General features: G+C 38.6%; 2 protein-coding genes across 6 annotated transcripts; one reads left to right on the forward strand and one right to left on the reverse strand.

Annotated features, from left to right (window-relative positions):
- Positions 1-911: 911 nt before the first annotated feature.
- LOC147321734 (uncharacterized) lies at positions 912-18,102 on the reverse strand. Of its 3 annotated transcripts, none has more exons than XM_086305841.1 (4): positions 17,187-18,097; positions 16,307-16,412; positions 4,083-4,679; positions 912-1,808 (listed from the first exon to the last, which is right to left on the reverse strand). In XM_086305841.1, the coding sequence occupies exons 2-4, from the start codon at positions 16,322-16,324 to the stop codon at positions 1,122-1,124; spliced, it is 1,302 nt and encodes a 433-aa protein (XP_086161967.1). In that variant the 5' UTR covers positions 16,325-16,412; positions 17,187-18,097; the 3' UTR covers positions 912-1,121. The 3 variants fall into 3 exon arrangements, 2 of the variants coding, with proteins under 2 accessions (XP_086161967.1, XP_086161968.1); XR_015131000.1 differs by lacking the exon at positions 912-1,808 and adding an exon at positions 9,610-11,652 and having other exon boundaries at positions 4,578-4,679; positions 11,729-16,412; positions 17,187-18,102; XM_086305842.1 differs by lacking the exon at positions 17,187-18,097 and having other exon boundaries at positions 16,307-16,474.
- On the forward strand, positions 5,608-11,348 carry LOC147321735 (G2/M phase-specific E3 ubiquitin-protein ligase-like). 3 transcript variants are annotated; one of them, XM_086305788.1, is made up of 13 exons: positions 5,608-6,158; positions 6,347-6,465; positions 6,547-6,853; positions 6,920-7,011; positions 7,260-7,312; positions 8,526-8,565; positions 8,672-8,739; positions 8,873-8,959; positions 9,040-9,353; positions 9,587-9,765; positions 9,920-10,092; positions 10,247-10,461; positions 10,552-11,346. In XM_086305788.1, the coding sequence occupies exons 1-13, from the start codon at positions 6,008-6,010 to the stop codon at positions 10,785-10,787; spliced, it is 2,034 nt and encodes a 677-aa protein (XP_086161914.1). In that variant the 5' UTR covers positions 5,608-6,007; the 3' UTR covers positions 10,788-11,346. The 3 variants fall into 3 exon arrangements, with proteins under 3 accessions (XP_086161914.1, XP_086161913.1, XP_086161915.1); XM_086305787.1 differs by having other exon boundaries at positions 6,547-7,011; positions 10,552-11,348; XM_086305789.1 differs by lacking the exons at positions 5,608-6,158; positions 6,347-6,465; positions 6,547-6,853; positions 6,920-7,011; positions 7,260-7,312 and adding an exon at positions 7,773-8,185 and having other exon boundaries at positions 8,873-9,353; positions 10,552-11,344.
- Positions 18,103-19,714: the final 1,612 nt, after the last annotated feature.

A 19,714-nucleotide genomic window follows, 5' to 3' on the forward strand; every position in this document is an offset into this window, starting at 1 on the left:
AGTATGCATCACGTGATAGAGCGGCTGTGGCATGCGGGACCTGTCGGTGGTCTGGATAGCATTTGGAGCTTCGCTAGCAACCCGGCATTTCATCTCCGACAAAGTTATCCCCGAGAGAAGTAAAGCAAGTGTGTAAGTTCATCTCTGAATGTTTGTAAAGCATTCCTGCGTTAAGCTTAACCCTATTAGTTAGGTTGCTTAATATTTACGCTAAGTGCTCTTTAAAATACCAGAATAGGGAGGATGGTGTAGGTTTAAGTTTATTAGATTGATCAGTATTGCTGAACTATGAAATATTTTTTTTTGCATACAGGTATAACAGAATAGCTTTAGTGTAGTTGTTGTTTTAAACTTGAGTATGAACTTATACAAAATGCCGCAAGATATTTAAAAAAACAGTTTTGTTGATTAAAAAACACTGTATCGGATTCATATCGGTATCGGTAGATATCCAAATTTATGATATCGGTATCGGACATAAAAAAGTGGTATCGTGCCATCTCTAGTTTGAACCAAGACTTACAAGTTTAAGTACAATAATGGCAACATTTAACAATTTGAATGCAACAGTGTATAGCTGTTAAATCAGAGATTAAGTTACTGAAATTTTGTTTGCTCAGTGTGCTGGGTGTGTATGAGCATTACCTTTTTTCTTTGTTCTATAGTCTAAAACTAAATAAAAAAGTGATGATTTTAAAGATCTTATTTTAGGTCAGATTTTTAATAAGCTGCAGGAACCCTGTTCAGTGCGAGTAGAGAACAGCCAAGTCTCCTCTAATAAACCTCCATCTGTGCTAGTGAAAACAGTTCATCTGACTGTAAACATGTTTCCATTTGTCAATTCAGTCTTCACTCTGAAATACAGGAAGTGAAATCACGGCTCAAACAGTTTATTTTAATTTTTTATTTTACCGTTCCAGAATTTCAGAGCACAGCCTGAACAAGAAAACATCTGCAGAACATGTTTTAAAACACATGCAATAAAAACTTGATAACATGACAACAGTTTTGTTCATCCAACTGCTGGAACAAAGCTAACCATTCGCCACAAACACTGACGCAGAACAGTGTAGAAAGCTTAAAATTTAAGTAGCAGAACATTTTCATTCAAAGTTACCTGATTAGATCTTTACAGGAGATTCCATCTGAACTCTGTGGAGCCTGATCTCAAGGGTTTTGAGTCTGACCCTGAAACCAGAGGATCTTTCTGTCTCTGCAGATTCATTGTGATCCAGTGATGGGAGTGATTTCAGCCCTGAGTGATCACGCTGATGTTTGCACAGAGCAGATAATGAAGTGAATGTTTTGGCACATTGGTAACAGTGAAACAGTTTATTAGTAACGTGGGATCGTTTGTGTTTGGAGTATGAACTGAGATTCCTGAAGCTCTTGTCACACTGGTCACAGCTGTAGTTTCCTTCCATGTGTGTACGTTCATGATAGTTACAAGCAGATGAACATGAGAAGCTTCTGTCACAGTGTCTGCACTTGTATGGTTTCTCTCCTGTGTGGACACGTTTGTGTATTTTAAGGCTACTGGCACTAATGAAGGATGACCCACACTGATCACAGAGGTGATTTTTAACCCCACTGTGAATCAGTTCATGTTGTTTTAAGTCACTTGGTTTGGGGAAGCCTCTCCCACATTCTTTGCAGTAGTTCAGTTTTTCTCCAGTGTGTCTACGTTGATGTAGTATTAGGCTTCGCTGAAGAATGAAAGTTCTCCCACAAAGGTCACAGAGGAAGTCTTTCCCACCACCACAGTGATGACAGGGTTGAGAACTGGATCCACCTGTGTCGCTCTGCTTCTAAACAAAGACACAAAGACAGTGTAAGTCAGTACGAAGCCACATCCTTGATGGATTGTTGGAGCACTACGGGCTACTGTAGTCAGGAGCCTTGCAGAGTGATACGTACAGTGCTTTAACATAATATTGCCATATGTTGTGTGTATAAGGACCCCAAAATGGCACCTGTTAAGAGACATGCTTATGAAACTGATTTCAAAGTCAAGGCTGTCAGCCACGCATTAGAACATGGGAATAGAGCAGCTGCAAGAGAATTCAACATTAATGAATCAATGGTACGGAAGTGGAGGAAGCAAGAAGAATGAGTTGAGTAAAGCTTGACTTATCTGACCGTTTTGTTTTGCTTAATGCACCTTATGGTCCAGAGAATACGGGACACTTCAGTTTTATGATACAAAGTTTTGTGGATATTATACATGGTTATGCTGAGGATATGTCAGCCAATTTCCACTAGAAATGCCATTTGGTTAAAATGTTAGCAAGGAATTTGCATTTGCACTGTTAAATTTTTATATACAAAATAAATTCATGTCTTTTTTTTCACTAATAATGTTGTGGAGTTGTAAAGTATTTTGTCTCACGTCAATTATATCATCAGTTATGTTGCTATTAGAGATGGACCGATCCGATATTACGTATCGGTCCAATACTGACCTAAATTACTGGATCGGATATCGGAGAAAAATAAAAAATGTAATCCGATCCATTAAATATCACGAAAGCACCTCACAAAACTTGCAACACGCCGTAACTCACCTCAGAACGTTAGCACGTCGGAGCAGTATGCATCACGTGATAGAGCGGCTGTGGCATGCGGGACCTGTCGGTGGTCTGGATAGCATTTGGAGCTTCGCTAGCAACCCGGCATTTCATCTCCGACAAAGTTATCCCGAGAGAAGTAAAGCAAGTGTGTAAGTCCATCTCTGAATGTTTGTAAAGCATTCCTGCGTTAAGCTTAACAAGCGACTGCCTCTTCTTGCTGCTACTTCAATCATGAAACTGCTTAACGATCAGCTGATCGGCTTTTCTGTCGCGAGTCCGTCTCTCTTGTTTGCTTTTGGCCCACTTTGCACCAGAAAGAGGAAACCAGCGGCTGAACAACAGCAGCACGTTTAAGCTTGATCAGCTGTTGTTAGAATGTATTTAATATTACTTTCTACTCGAGGATCTTTTTCTACGTAGCTGACGCTGGTAACTGTGCAGGGGCGGATCTAGCAAAGTTTAGCCAGGGGGGCCGATAGGGCATGAACAGGGAAAAGGGGGCACAAAGACATACTTTTCTTTCTTATTCTCATTTAAAATGTCAAGCTTTTAATAAATAATTATCTGACACCCAAAGTTTTAATTTGATGTAAAATGAATAGAAGTCCATTACTGTATAGAGTAACTATTAAGTCTAATATATATACCCTAGTAAGCTATAGTACTTTTTCCTTTGGGAAGGTACCATCTGTGCAGTCTGCAATTTTGTTGAAGAAAGATGTTGAATCTATTTAATATTTCTTGAAAAATAATTGATTTCTGTGCATTTTTTTTCACACTGCATCAAATTAAGGTTGATTACGTCGATTAAGCATCATGAGGTGGAGCGTGAGGGGTGGTTCCCTATTTTTTATTTATTTATTTTTGTTGTTGCTGGGAGTTGGAACCCTATTAGTTAGGTTGCTTAATATTTATGCTAAGTACTCTTTCAAATACCAGAATAGTGAGGATGGTGTAGGTTTAAGTTTATTAGATTGATCAGTATTGCTGAACTATGAAATTTTTTTTTTTGCATACAGGTATAACAGAATAGCTTTAGTGTAGTTGTTGTTTTAAACTTGAGTATGAACTTATACAAAATGCAGCAAGATATTTAAAAAACAGTTTTGTTGATTAAAAAACACTATATCGGATTCATATCGGTATCGGCAGATATCCAAATTTATGATATCGGTATCGGACATAAAAAAGTGGTATATATATATATATATATATATATATATATATATATATATATCGTGAAAAATATTTTTGGGCCATATTGTCCCGCCCTAATGCCACGATAAGGCACAAAACTACCTGAACATTAAATAACGCCATCATATCTATTTTCAGCACTTTTAGTTTTTCATGATCGTGTAAACAAAAATCATAACTGAAATGAAAATCTGAATAATCACTCAGAGCTGCTTTTCCATGCAGTAGAATTGCTAACATGCTAACACAGTTTAATGAGCAGAGTTGTTCCAAACAGTCAGGCTAAAATGACAAGACAACAATATAAATACATACCTCACAGTAACTGCACTTGGAGAGTCTCTTTCTGGTGTGGATCTGTTGGTGTCGTCTCAGGTAATGTATAGTTTTAAAAGTCTTCGCACACAGGTCACATTTATGAGGTCTCTCCTCAGTGTGGGTAAACATGTGGCCATGTAATTGTGTGTCTGTTATAAACTGTTTGCCACACTGATCACACCAGTACACATCATGTCTGGTGTGAATGCGTAGGTGTATGGTTCGGCTGAACGGCCGGCTGAAAGTTTTTCCACAGATGTCACAGCTGTACGCCTTAATTCCAGAGTGACTAACTAGATGCCGCTGTAAGCTGCTCTTGCGAGAAAAAGCTGTGCCACACTGATCACAGCTGTACGCTTTAACTCCACTGTGGATGAGTTGGTGATTTTTCAGGGAACGCTTCCAGGAAAAAGACTTTCCACACAACTCACAGCTGAACGGTTTCTCTCCAGTGTGGATGACCTGATGACGTTTTAGTGTAGACTTCTCAGTAAAATCCTTCCCACACTCATCACAGGTGTATGTTTTCTCTCCCTTTCTTCTGTGAGGTTTGTCGGCCTCCTGAGAGCGCTGACTTCTCGCTCCATGTTGGTCCTGCAGTGACAGAGATACAAACAGAGGCAGTGAGTGAAATGCAGTCGTGGAACAAACTCAACCTTCAAACTCCCTCCATTAACACTAGTTTTAAACCTGTGGCACCAAACACCTTAAAGGCATCTTATCCCCACCTGCTGGTAGTTCTAACACATTACATCCAACCTGGTGTTAAAAATAATTAAGACCAGGTTGGATGACTGTTCAAACAGTAAAATCATGCCCATCCCTCCTACTTATACACAAATATTAATGCTAACATGCTAAAACACTCATAATAGTAAAAAATGTTTACAGGTCTATGCTTTTTTTTAATATTTCCCGTTCCTGATATTAGTTTGTTCAATGACAACAGATCCATTGTAATAGTTAACAGGTTCTTAGTCATTCAGGTCATCGTACTCTAAGGAGCTTGGAAGGCAAGCATGTTCAAGCTTGCTTGAAGACGTTTCATCTCTCATCCCAGAATCTTCTTCAGTGCTAGGGTCAAATGGTGGAGAGTCCCAGCTTTTAAACTTAATGGGAGTTTCCCCCAAAAAGGGTCATGGACCCCTATTGATCCTCTACCTGATCACACCAGCCATGGTGTAAAAACAGGTGTGGGTCACAGTCAGCCAAGGTTTCAGGTGAATCTATTATGAAACTTAACTCCACCCTATCATGTGATTTCCTGAGGGTTTTTTCCCCCTGTCCAGTTTGTACGGTGGCTGGGAAGTGCAAAGCGCAACAAATTAAAAAACAGCAACAAATTAAAAAACCGCAACAAATTAAAAATCCACAACAAATTAAAAAAACGCAACAAATTAAAAAACCGCAACAAATTAAAAATCCACAACAAATTAAAAATCCACAACAAATTAAAAAACCGCAACAAATTAAAAATCCACAACAAATTAAAAAACCGCAACAAATTAAAAATCCACAACAAATTAAAAAACCGCAACAAATTAAAAATCCACAACAAATTAAAAAACCGCAACAAATTAAAAATCCACAACAAATTAAAAAACCGCAACAAATTAAAAATCCACAACAAATTAAAAAACCGCAACAAATCAAAAATCCACAACAAATTAAAAAACCGCAACAAATCAAAAATCCACAACAAATTAAAAAACCGCAACAAATTAAAAATCCACAACAAATTAAAAATCCTTGACGGAAAGGGATTGTCTGAAATACCGGAAGTGGCACAACGATTAGGCTTACTCCATATTTGTAGCTCAGAAAAGTGATTCGGGATGTCAACAAACGTTGAGAAACTCACGCCTCACAGCGCTTCCTTATCACCCTGACGGTGCTTGCTGCACTACATAGAGAACCGGAAAATGTTTTGCCCGTTTTGTGGCGTTAGCTTCAGCCTCTTCACCCCTTTTTGTGCTTCCTGTGGACGGTCTCTGGAGCTTTTGCGGGACACAGACCAGGCTGAAGGATCAAACTCCCCGGGGACATCAAAACAAACAGAAAATTCTGAACAAAGTAATTTTGATATATTACTCACTTTTTGTTCTCTTCAGACAGTCTATGCTATTTCAGTTAAATAGCACGTTTATTTACCATTTTGGCTCCGGTTTCTGTTTCTGTTTCCTTATACTGTATTCTCGTCTACGTTTAGTAATGGAGAGTGCTAACCCCGTTTTGATGTCAAACGTTTTTCATTCAACCAGAACAAACATGTCCGTCATACAAGCAGTTCATGGAGTACAAAAAATCAAAATCCAAAGAGCGTCAGGCCTTCAGCTGTGGAGCAAAATTAAAACTCAAGTTACAGAGTAAACCTGTCAAGGTAAGCCATCACAGGTAACTTTATAAACGAGGATTTGGCAATTATTCTTAAAGTGATCTGGCTTTTATTATTTGTTTGTAGATCAATATCGGATTTATGGTGTCACAACAAACAGACTTAAAACCGCTAAGAGGGAAAACACTGCCCTTATTTACTACCCCCGAAATTACAGCCCCTGACCTCCTGAAGCAGGCTGTAGAAAAAATGAGAACATTCAACAAGGACTTGGTGGAGGGACCATATGTCCTTTTGTATCCTGACTGCACAGAGGTGATAAATGTGCCTGGGACAGAAAGGCCATTCCGATTGGCAGACTACAAAGAGGAAATAGGAAAGAACTACAACAGGATTTCTCTATTCATTTGCCCAGAGAGCCACTTCAAACGAGGTTTGTTAATTTTATATTTTGATGTGTTTACATATACAACAACTAATAATGTGTCTACTTTCTCAGCTCTGATTGCAGAGGATGGTACCTCAGACTCGGACCCTGAGATTGTGATTACATCAAGAAGCACAGCTGAGTTCAACCAGGCAGACACATTGGTGTGTACTTTTTTTCCCTCTCCACCATGCCAGAGGCCTGTGAGTGGCCCTGGCAGAGGTGCATGTCCTCTGAGTGCTCTATTTTTTTTCTCTATAATGATCATAATTCTGTAACATCCATGGGTCTATTATTTTCATTGTGTGATTATATGTTCTTTAAAAAAGTATTTTTTTTAAGTATTGATGGACTATCTAAATGCGATACGAAGTTGGTGAAAGCTTTGAAAAGTGCATGTTTTTCATCTTAGGTTTTCAAACCACAAGACCAGAGTACCCCTAATGGTAAACATGCAGAGAAGGAGTAAGTTATTTAAGAGCTTGTTCTGCTATATATTAGAGTTGGGCAATACAATATATGTCTTTGTTTTATTTCAGGGAATATTGATCACGATATAAACCGCTAGATTTGTACATATTAAATGTGCCGTTGCTCATGGTAAATGGTAAATGGCCTGTATTTGTAAAGCGCTTTATTAGTCCCTAAGGACTAATAAAGCGCTTTACACATCCAGTCATCCACCCATTCACACACACATTCACACACTGGTGATGGCAGCTACATTGTAGCCACAGCCACTGTGGGGCGCACTGACAGAGGCGAGGCTGCCGAACACTGGCGCCACCAGTAGGCAATGGGTGAAGTGTCTAGCCCAAGGGCACAACGACCAAGACTGTCCGATCCGGGGCTCGAACCGGCAACCTTCCGATTACAAGGTGAACTTAAAATTTCACATAAGTAAGATGCGAAATCCTCAGAAGCTTGTTTTGATTTAAATATTTATTTCCTGTCATAAGTTCAGACAGACGGATGTATTAACATATTACATCCGTTTCAGATAACTAAAAAAAGGTACATGTTAAAAACTAAATCAAAAGTCAGGGATAAAGATTTCCAGTTTCAAAAGACAACAAACACCAGATCACTCAATTGCTTGGTCAATTACATTTAAAAACAAAAAAGAATGATTCTAAACATAAATCTTAGTTTACAGTAAGTTTTACAGGAGAACAGACATAAAATTGACAAAGTCTTTGTCAATATCAAATGAATAAGCTAAGAAATAAAAGCAAATTCTCCTAATCTCTCCTTGTATATTTATTTTAATGGTTGGTTTAGATGTAAATGGTGCCCAAACATCTCCACGGGTGGCGCTGCTACTTCACTGTGCTGCAGGTAACAAGTCACCCTAACTGGACATGATGCTGTTCCCAGAGCGATTGGTTGCTGCGCTACTTGATAAGGATTGACTATTCTTATGTCAATGAAAAAAAAGAGTGATTAGAGGAATAAGCAGCATATAAAATGGATGGATGGATAGCTCTATTGCAATAGTCTCATATTTCCTTTGAGAGAAAAGTATACTGCAATACATATTGTTATTTTATTGCCCCACCCTAATATAAATATTTATTGGTTTCATAGCCTTTTTATAATGTTGGTATCATAAATAATATTGAACTGTATGAGCTTCTTATCTGGACATTTTAATTCCAATACTCTTATTCTGTTTCAGACATGCTCCAGGACCTTCATCTATCATACAGCCATGTCAGGTATTTGGGCAATTTATGTCAGCATGACGTTTTTTGCTATTGCTGAAATAGTACAAAGCTATGTATGTTTATATACAGTATGCAATTTTTGTTCTTTTTTTTCCAGATTGTAATATCTGATACAGAGGATCTTGATCACCAAAACGAAACGAATCCAGTCATGAGTCCCTATAGGTAAATAAAATTGTGTCTTATATGTAATTTTAAATCTGTAACTACAGTACACGTTTGGGTTTGTGAAATGGGTAAAGATAATTAAAGGGTGAATAGAAGTTATTCTAATGTTGGAATTATAATTTCTCAACAGTAAATATGCAGACCTGTGTGCCCCCTGCATTGAGGACGAGGATGAAGAGCTGGTTGAAGTTGCTTCACCGATTGATGACAGAGCACTGTAAAATATCAAATACTACTTCAAATAACAATGCTAAATTGTATAGTCTTGCATTCGGTCTTTCATTTTTGTGATTACAGGGAAGACGTTAACATTAATCTACCTGACATCATTGCAAACTTATCCAGTGCTATTCATCATGGAAGTGTCAGCAGATTCAACATCTCAAGAGCAAATGTCTGGGATGGAGCAGTCAGGGGTTTCAGGCGGTTGTCATACTCTGAAACCAATGACATGCTGGTTAAATTTACTGATGATTCTGGCATTCTAGAAGAAGGACTTGATGCAGGTGGCCCAAAACGAGAGTTTTTGAGTCTGCTAATGAAACACATGAAAGATCGTCCCATTTTTGATGGACCCGAAGGACGTCGATTCCTCGTCTACAATGCAAAGGGTATGCAATGATCAGATGTTTGATAAACTTAATTTAAAGACTTTTTTGGACTTTTAAATCAATTTGTTTTTAATTATTATCAGAAGCAACTCATAATAATTTCTTGGATTATTTCAAAACAGCATTAGTCTGTCTATCTGATCGATCTATCTGACATCGATCGGATCTGATCGATCGGTAGAGAGAGGTGTGTGTGTGTGAGAGAGTTTATCATTTACTGTATTCATTCACAGCTGTAAGGGAGGATGAATACTACCTAGCAGGAAAGATGATAGCCGTGTCAGTTGTGCATGGTGGTCCAGGGCCCCATTTCCTGTCAGAAGAGCTGGTACATTATCTTGCAGGCCAGACTTCAGTAAAAGCAACAGTTGCCTCAGTCACAGATGACGACATAGGGAAAGCTTTACAAGAGGTGAGGACAGCGCAGGATTTGAATGCAGGATAGAACTACAGCTTCTTCATCTGTATGACATTAAAAAATTCTTTCTTTGTGTAGGGAAAAAACAGGAATGAAAATCAGACACGTAAGCTTACATTGTGTATGTCCATTTTTATGGGTTTTTCAGATCGACAGTGCTGGTTCAGTGGATGTCCTGCGTGACTGTGTCATAAAACACAGTACTATGCTACAGGTGGCTGGTTGTCTAAGGCATGTTTCCACAGTTGAGGAAAAGAAAGACATTGTGTCTGACTATCTCCGGTGGTATATAATTGCTCGAAACTCATCTGTAATTGACAGGTGAGACAGGTGAATTATTGTTATGACAGTGTTGTTCATAATTTCCGACTGAAATATTTTACATTCTCCAAGGTTTCCAAAGTTCACAGTTTGTCCATAGTTTGTGCATGTACTATGAACTGGTAAATGACACAAAGTTCTCCTCATTCTTTAGATTTAAAGAGGGTCTTTCAGCACTTAATTTCCTGAGTGCACTCCAGCAACACCCTACTTTGCTTTCCCCGGTCCTGTGTCACATGGAAAAGAAACTCACAGCCCTTGAACTTGAGAGACTTTTCAAACCTGACTTCAGCCCATCTGGAAGTAACAGGAGACGTCTGGAAAGTCAAACTGTGGGCTACTGGTCAGACTATCTGCTGGACTGTGAAGGTTTATACCAGTATTTCTTTTAGTACTCATTACAAGACAATGTGTTGAATTCACATATACATATATAATTTTTTTTAAAATTTTTTGCAGAATCACAAACTGCTGTGTCGTTGGGCGATGTTCTGATGTTTGCAACTGGGCTAACATCACTGCCACCTTCTGGATTAGATCCACTACCAAGCCTACAGTTCCTGGATGACTCTTTATTCCCGATGGCAAATACATGCTTAAACTTATTGAAACTACCAATGATAACTTCATATTCCTTGTTTAAATCCAACATGGATTTTGGAATTCAAAACTCCCCAGGATTTGGATGTTTCTAGAATGTCTGGCCTTGTAGTTCAAACCTGCTGTTGATTTATTCCTCAAGTTTTTAAGTCAAATTTTTTTTTAAATATGTTATGAATAGGAGAAGGTGGGACATACTGGCGGTACAGCACAAATCCATTATAGTTTACCAGGTTTATTGTAGTTTTATTAGATAACCCAGTTACTTACAGCTGCTTCTTCTTGGCATTACATTGTAAATTCTGTAGGTTTTTTGCTACGGGACTTATCCAGAAATCTGTTATGTATTTGAGCATGTTTTTTTTATTCTAAAATGTAGGTACATCTGTTCAAAGGAGATTTAAAATGCAATCGCTAGACTTGATTTGTTCAAAGTTTTGACAGTGCTACTAAAAGTAAAGGCATTTAAAGGTGTACTGTGTTCTACTCTTAAAAGTTGTAATAAACACACAATACAGTGCAAGATGTGATTTTGATTTGATTTATTATTTATATAAATGTTCAGGACTGTATCTCAACTTCCATCAGCTAAACAAGGACCAGAATTATCAAGACATTCAATAAGAATATGCTTTTACAAACACAAACTTAAACTTTTGGCGTCTTCAGCCAACTCATGTAGCCTAGTTCAAAAAAGCAGCATATGCTATAGGTTTTGGTGAAAACAACAAAAAGCCAGGTTTTTGTTTTTTTTAGAAATTTGCAATTTCTATTAACTTCATGTAAAGTTCAGTGGCAGACTCCCAGCAGACGGGCTTTTGAAAATGATTTTGTTCCATTACAAAATTCAGATACTCCTGTATGTTTGAGTCCCCACATACAACTACTGACAGCCTAGACTCAGGAAAAGCGTCCAGTTCAGATTGTTGAATCAGGAATCCACAGTCTCTGGAGCCGTATCTGTGATCAATGGAAGACAATTGCATTAATATAGGTTTACACATAAAGTAATTATTTGATCATTATTATCCGTTACCTGTGGGGTAGGTAGTACAGTTCATTTGGCACACCTCCTGGACATGAAGCTGTTCTTGAGGGACGAATCCGATGAGTGTTCCACAGCTTCACACATTCATCAAGATCCTTCTGAACAATGACAGTGAAGCAAAATCTCAAAAGGCACTGATGCTCGTGACTTCCATTGAAGTGTCCAGCATCTCGAAGATCCGCAAACAGCTCCAACCAAAACTGAGCCCTAAAAAAATTGTTTAGAGATAGTTTAGTTTGTTTACATGGCATCGTTTCACAACACGTCATCGCATGGCACTTTACAGTTCATTTTAACTGAATCATATATAGACTCCAGTCAGTTTAAATGTTTTCTATCGAAAGGGATTGCATACAGGCAAAACTCTAAAACATTTCAGTAATGTGCAAAAGTTAATTTATTTTAGGAATTCTAATTAAATGTGAAATTAGCGATACTGAGTCATTACATACAAAGTGAGGTATTTCAAGTATTTCTTACAATGTTAATGATTAAGACGTAGAACTTATGAAAAACCCAAATTCAATGTCTCTAACAATTTGTATGTTCTATTTGTTTGGGTCCTTTTTGCATAAATTACTGCCTCCATGCAGCGTGGTATGGATGCTATCAGTCTGTGGATCTGTTGAGGTGTTATGGAAGACCAGGATGCTTCAGTAGCAGCCTTGCGGTCTTAGCCACTACACTATGTTACACCCCTTTCATCCACACTTACATTAGACAAAACTTTCTATTAATGTGCTTTGATAGTCTCTGTGAACATTCAAATTCTTTTAAGGTGTTCTTTATGGAGGGTGTCAATTATGTTTTTTTCCCCACAGCTGTCAGGACAGCAGTCATGTCCATTCTGTGAGTCCTCCTGAATTAGAAAGACCATTTAGAGGCTCAGGAACCCTTTGCAGATGATTTGAATTAATTAGCTCATAGTAGAGTGGCACTTTAAGTCTAAAATATTTAACCTTTTCACAATATTATGGTTTTGAAGTTGGGTTTTTCTTAAGTTCCAAAGCATAATCATCATAATTACTAAATGGGCTAAAAATGTATAGTTTGGCATACAATGAGTATTTAATATCGGTTTTACTTTTTAAGTTGAATTACTGAAATAATAATAATAATAATAATAATAATAATAATAATAATAATAACAACAGTAATAATAATAATGGATTGCATTTATATAGCGCTTTTCGAGGCCCTCAAAGCGCTTTACAATTCCACTGTTCATTCACTCTCACATTCACACACTGGTGGAGGCAGCTACAGTTGTAGCCACAGCTGCCCTGGGGCAGACTGACAATAAATCAACTTTTGCACGACATTCAAATTTGTTACGCCTTTAAATATCAGGCAAAATTAAATGTTATATTTACCTTCCTTTTCGATATATGGACCACCAGGACTCAATTCGCTGGTTATTCGTTGATGAACCAAACATGTGACTGGACTCTCCGCTGAAGTGGTCATCATGATGGTGACGTAGTGCGCACTGAACTGCAGCCATAATGCCGTTTTCTGTCCCACAGTCAGTTCTCAGTCTCATCGGTACAACACCAAGGCTCCCAACACATGACAAGTAATAGTAAGCTATAACCACTGGATTATTATTGGTTGGTCCACATTCTAGCCACAAAACCTTGCGTGAAAATCCATCAATGCACCCTGAAATGGCCAAACCGAATGGTTTGAGCTTGTCATAACCATCAGCATGCCACATGTAGTTGGGTCCCAGCGAATGATAGGTTCTCCTAATGAATCTTCTGCGTGTTCTCATCTGGCATCCATGAGGATTAAGCTCCCGGAGTATTTTCATCACATCATCCCTCTTCACTTTAAGATGATGCTTTTGTTTAAGTACCTGCCACATTGTTCGATACCCAAACAATCGCCCAGGTCCTTGAAGCTCCGCTCTGATTGCGTTAATGATCGTTGTTCTGGAGTGAAAATATTTTCTTCGGTAAAGTCCAGCATTATTAAGTTTACTTTTAAGACTCCTTAAACTTATCTTTACACCATGCAAACTTAACATCATGTCCATGATAACACTATATGAGTGACCTTCGTTGAAATATTTAATGCAGTACTGTAGCTTGTCTGATCCTTCAGCCTGGTCTGTGTCCCGCAAAAGCTCCAGAGACCGTCCACAGGAAGCACAAAAAGGGGTGAAGAGGCTGAAGCTAACGCCACAAAACGGGCAAAACATTTTCCGGTTCTCTATGTAGTGCAGCAAGCACCGTCAGGGTGATAAGGAAGCGCTGTGAGGCGTGAGTTTCTCAACGTTTGTTGACATCCCGAATCACTTTTCTGAGCTACAAATATGGAGTAAACCTAATCGTTGTGCCACTTCCGGTATTTCAGACAATCCCTTTCCGTCAAGGATTTTTAATTTGTTGTGGATTTTTAATTTGTTGCGGTTTTTTAATTTGTTGTGGATTTTTGATTTGTTGCGGTTTTTTAATTTGTTGTGGATTTTTGATTTGTTGCGGTTTTTTAATTTGTTGTGGATTTTTAATTTGTTGCGGTTTTTTAATTTGTTGTGGATTTTTAATTTGTTGCGGTTTTTTAATTTGTTGTGGATTTTTAATTTGTTGCGGTTTTTTAATTTGTTGTGGATTTTTAATTTGTTGCGGATTTTTAATTTGTTGTGGATTTTTGATTTGTTGCGGTTTTTTAATTTGTTGTGGATTTTTAATTTGTTGCGGTTTTTTAATTTGTTGTGGATTTTTAATTTGTTGCGGTTTTTTAATTTGTTGTGGATTTTTAATTTGTTGCGGTTTTTTAATTTGTTGTGGATTTTTAATTTGTTGCGGATTTTTAATTTGTTGTGGATTTTTGATTTGTTGCGGTTTTTTAATTTGTTGTGGATTTTTAATTTGTTGCGGTTTTTTAATTTGTTGCGGTTTTTTAATTTGTTGTGGATTTTTAATTTGTTGTGGATTTTTAATTTGTTGCGGTTTTTTAATTTGTTGTGGATTTTTAATTTGTTGCGGTTTTTTAATTTGTTGCGTTTTTTTAATTTGTTGTGGATTTTTAATTTGTTGCGTTTTTTTAATTTGTTGTGGATTTTTAATTTGTTGCGGTTTTTTAATTTGTTGCGTTTTTTTAATTTGTTGTGGATTTTTAATTTGTTGCGGTTTTTTAATTTGTTGCTGTTTTTTAATTTGTTGCGCTTTGCACTTCCCAGCCACCGTAAGTTTGGCACCGTAACAATAAGATTTATTGTCTGAAGGCCAAAGAAAATGTTTGGAAGGGGCTCGACTGAGCCACAGGTGCCAGGCACCACCAAGCAGCCACCAGGAGTGAGCCAGTACACAGCTGAGCGCCTAAACCGCCACACCTGGGGGGGGTCTGAGATGTTCCCAGAGAGGTGGAGTTAAGACCAGACTTGACATATAAGCATAGACAAACAGGCACAATCATGCATCCCCACCTTCATGCACACCCATAAAAATACTCAGCACTCGCCCAACGTGGAGACAAACACAAATATACACTGTGCACACACTAACACTCCCCCACTCTGTATCCCCAGGTCCAGGTGCCATCACCCACGGAGGGGCAATCTGCTCCCAGACCCAGGAGATGCTGCCCTGTGCTCTGGGGTGGAGACAAGCAGACCGTCCCCAGTCCTGCAGCAGCAGAGAGGCCCAGCATCCCAGACCCCGACTAGATGGGCGACTCCTCCTGGCCCCTCATGGTGAACAGAGAACAGGAGTGTGAAGACCCCATACCTCTCGCCACCCACTCATATGTAGTGTTTCTGTGTGCTGTTCATTAAAATCATGGGAGGGGCTGTGATTCTTTTCCCCACGCTGAGCCACTACAGCTGATTTTAGGGTTCCCACCTGCTCAATCCCACTTTAACCTCTTCCCTGCTCATGTTCCTGTTTAGAGGCAAAGTCACCCTCTACAATGTAGGCAACAGAAAATACACATATGTTTTATTTTCCTTTATTTTCCACTTAACTGATTCAAACAGAGAACCTTTATTAGAAATAAATAGTTCTTATTTCATCTACTAATCTTATTTTATTATTACATTAATGTAGCACATGGTTCAGTTAGCTTTGGAGAAAAACAGGTGGTAAAAATGTTCTTCAAGGAGCTACTTTTACTTTCTTACTCTGATTACATTTCAGAGCCTGTACGTTTTCACTTTATCTTGAGTAAAGAGGTTAAATCAGTACTTCAACTTTTACTAATAAACTCATATGTGTTCTTTAGGCGAGAAGACATCACATGTTACCCACCAGCTCGATAGCAGACGAGGATCATTTGAGCCCGGCAAGAACAGCGGACTCCCACAAACCATTTTCAGACCCCCGCAGGTTAAACATAATATATAAGTGTCTAGATTTATTTCATTGTTTTATTGTTCCTGAGTAAATCAGTTTGGCTGAGATTAAAGTTAAGCCTCATAACATATTATAGCACAGTTACATAATAGGGGACCTATTATGTAACTGCTATAATGGTAAAAACTCAGTAAAAATCGCATCAAGTACACTGGTGTTCCAATTGTACAAATCATACTTGAGATTTGAGAAAGGGCCATAGATTCCTCACCTTCTGTGTTGAGCTCATTGTTTCCTCTGTAGTGACTCAGCTGAGTCCAGATGGCTGAAAATGTTCCTCTGCTGCTCCGTCAGACTCTTCTCCTCCTGCTGATCAGCTGGGACACAAAACAGATCTTTGTTAGGCTCCACACTGCACTGAAGAGTCAAAGTGTCTCATATGTTCATCTGACAACACAAAGTACAAATTTCACTCTGATTGCTTGTAGAAATCTTGTGAGACGTGTTGTGCTGCAAAGTGAGGAAACTCTCACTCACTTATACTTCAGGAAGAACTTTGTGACATTGGCTCTAATATTCTAAGCAGCCCTTTACTATGACAGGGCCAGAAAGTCATATTCTTCTACCAAATCACCAGGAGCTGCACATTAACCACCACAATATATTTTATTCTCTGTGCTTTCAAATATGAACACTGTTTACTTTCATCTGTTTCATTAGTTTTTGTTAACATCTTCCTGTGCATCACTTTACAGCAGCCACACTCATTAAAATGAGACTTTGTAGGAGTTCACTTCCTCTCATGTGTTCATCCACAGCAGCTGGACAATAAAGTTTATTGTGACCCTGATACTGCAGCAGATCGCTCTCATCCATTTCCTGTTATCACTTCAAATAGAAACGAGGCTGTAGAGGTTTGGTGCAGGCAGAAAAACAGCTGCAGGGACAATGAAAAGACTTTTCTGCTCCAACTTCTCCCAGCATGCTGAGCTAATGATTAGTTGGTGTTTTTCTCCAAACACTCTCTCACTCTTCTCTCAACGTGTTCACAATAAACTGTGAACAGACACCGAGGAGAGCAGCAGAAGACCTCATTCAGGAGCTAAACTCAACATGAACTGAACTCACAGTAAAGTTAGCTCGGTGCTTACCTTTAGATGAGCCCACAAACCGAGAGAAACTCCGCGATGAAGCTGCAACTCTTTCCAAACACAGGAAACAGATCAGGGAGCAGAGACCCACGTGGTTCACGCTGATCTCAGCTACGATCCAGGAGACAAGGGTGGGCAGATCGATGCAGATATCGATCCAAACGCTGGTTTAGTTTGTTTTATCATCCAAATTCACTCTTTTACTCGCTTAGGAAGAAACGGTAGCTCCGTCTGAGTTATCACTACCCGATCCGTACCGGAAACCCGATCGGTAGTGATGGGACGTTCTGTATCGAGGCTTCGGAGCGTGTGTCGAGTAATGGAGGGGGCGTTTCCGTGATGCGCGTATCGAGGCTTGCTTCATTTATGGGAGGAGCTGAAAATGATGACGTCCGAAGCCTCGCTGCCCGGCTGTACCACGTGACTGGTTCATGAAGTGGTTCGAACTTTGCCGCGAGATATGACAGCGATATAAACCCCTCAGACTTCAATCAAAATGTGGGTGTTTGATGGAGAGTTGCGGTTAGTGAGAGTTTGGAGACAGTTTGGAGGTTTATGAGAGTGAGGAGAGAAAGTCAGGAGAGAATGGAGCCAGCTAAGAAGAGGAGGATGTCCTCCCCTGTGTGGGAACATTTTGATCTTATTCCTCCCAACAAGGTATGTAAATTTCTACAGAAGATGTATTGTCATGATACTGATGGTGCAATACAATTTATGTTAAGCTGTCTTTACTTTTGTACAAGGTGAAGTGTTTGCTATGTGCCAGGGAGCTGGGATATAACAACAACACCTCATCCATGCTTAGGCACTACAGAGCTTTGCATGAGAATAAGGGGAACACCGATTGTGGAGCAAGACCAGGTGAGCCATCAAATGCAATGATAATATAGCATGCAGTAATGTTACTAAATGATATAACAATATTATACAACTGTTATAAGTTACGTGATATTTATATTTGTGCTTTGTTTTTGTTGTCTTTCCTCAGGAGAACAATCTCAAATAGATGAAGACCTGGTTAGCATGGTGATTGAGGACTCACAGCCATTTAGCATTGTGGAGGACAAAGGATTTAAAAGATTTGTTAAATCATTAAATCCCAGCTATGTTCTCCCCACTAAAAAGGCCATAAAAGCAGTGAAAATTTAGTTTTTACAGAATAAAATGTGAACAGGCAGGACTGAGGCCTCAGTGTGTAGCTGTCCATACCTCAACATTACAAAAGCACAACTACTGTCCACACCCCAACCACACCTCACCTCACAGTAAATGATCGTTTCCATTTCAAGCATTTCCAAATAATCATTTTCCATACTGCCACTATAAATATACACAGTATACTGCATCACTACAATATACATGTTTTACACACTCCTTTTGTTGTTGACATTTACAGGCTGTGTGCAAAAGGCCACACTCTTCAAATTCATGCCAGCTATTATTTTTTACGTCCAGTAGGTGTCCTGCTAGAGCAAATGAAGCTTCATGAAGCTTCGCGTTGGGGTGAACCAATTGGATGAAAAGCTTCAGTGCTTCATGGGGCTTCATCTGCCCATCACTACCGATCGGTACCCCGCATGCGCGAAAGGTGTCTACTTCCGGTCGAAGCGTTTTACGATAGTTACGGGTCAGAGTATCTTTTTTTTTTAACTTTATTTAACAAACAATGAGTATACAACATACGAACAGATGAAGTATACAAAACAACAGAACATGAACACACAAAGCCAGGGGTAAAAGACGAAGGTAACAATTATAAGAATACACGCAAAAATTCACATACATATATTGTTTTGAGAGCCTTTTTGTTGGTGGAGTCTGATATTGATTGTATGTACATTTCCACATCCTTAAAATAATGACAGAAATATGGTGTTTTGTTAGTAAACTTACATTTATGGATAAAGAATTTCGCTAAAGGTATTAACAAATTTATCATAAAAAAAACATTTCTCATACTTCTTGGGGAACTTAAAGAAACAGAATAAAACATTTTCCCATCGTAAAGAAAACTCCCTTAAAATATGGACAATAACAAAGCTGCTAAATTCCTTCCAGAATCTCTGTGTAAAAGAACAGTACCAAAAAAGATGTGTCACAGTTTCTGGATGATCCCCACAGAAGTACAATTAGTATTTATGTCCCTTTTAAATTTTACCATGTAGTGACTGGCTGGATAACATTTATGTAGAATTTTAAATGAGACTTCTTTCACCTTATTTACAATCAAATATTTATGGGGGACCATCCAGACTGTCTTCCACTTGATATCTGGAACAAATCGGTTCCAATAAGATATTATATATGGGAGAGAGACGATATCTTCTTGGAATAAACTACGTATTCTCTTATTGCTGTTACCAAGTTCCTGTGAAAAGCAGATTTTTCCTATTGGTGACTCAGCTGGATTAGGGAGAGTGACTGAGGTAGAGATCGAGCTGTCAGTGTTTTTATATAACATTAAAGTCCCTGGGGGTATGGCACCAAGCACCATTGAGAATTCCTGAACACTGATTGGAAAATTATAT

This window comes from Aulonocara sp. 'chitande type north' Nkhata Bay, linkage group LG9, assembly GCF_057382095.1.
Source record: "Aulonocara sp. 'chitande type north' Nkhata Bay isolate Kocher_YH1m ecotype deep benthic linkage group LG9, A_spYH_male_GT1.1, whole genome shotgun sequence".
Lineage (NCBI taxonomy): Eukaryota > Metazoa > Chordata > Actinopteri > Cichliformes > Cichlidae > Aulonocara > Aulonocara sp. 'chitande type north' Nkhata Bay.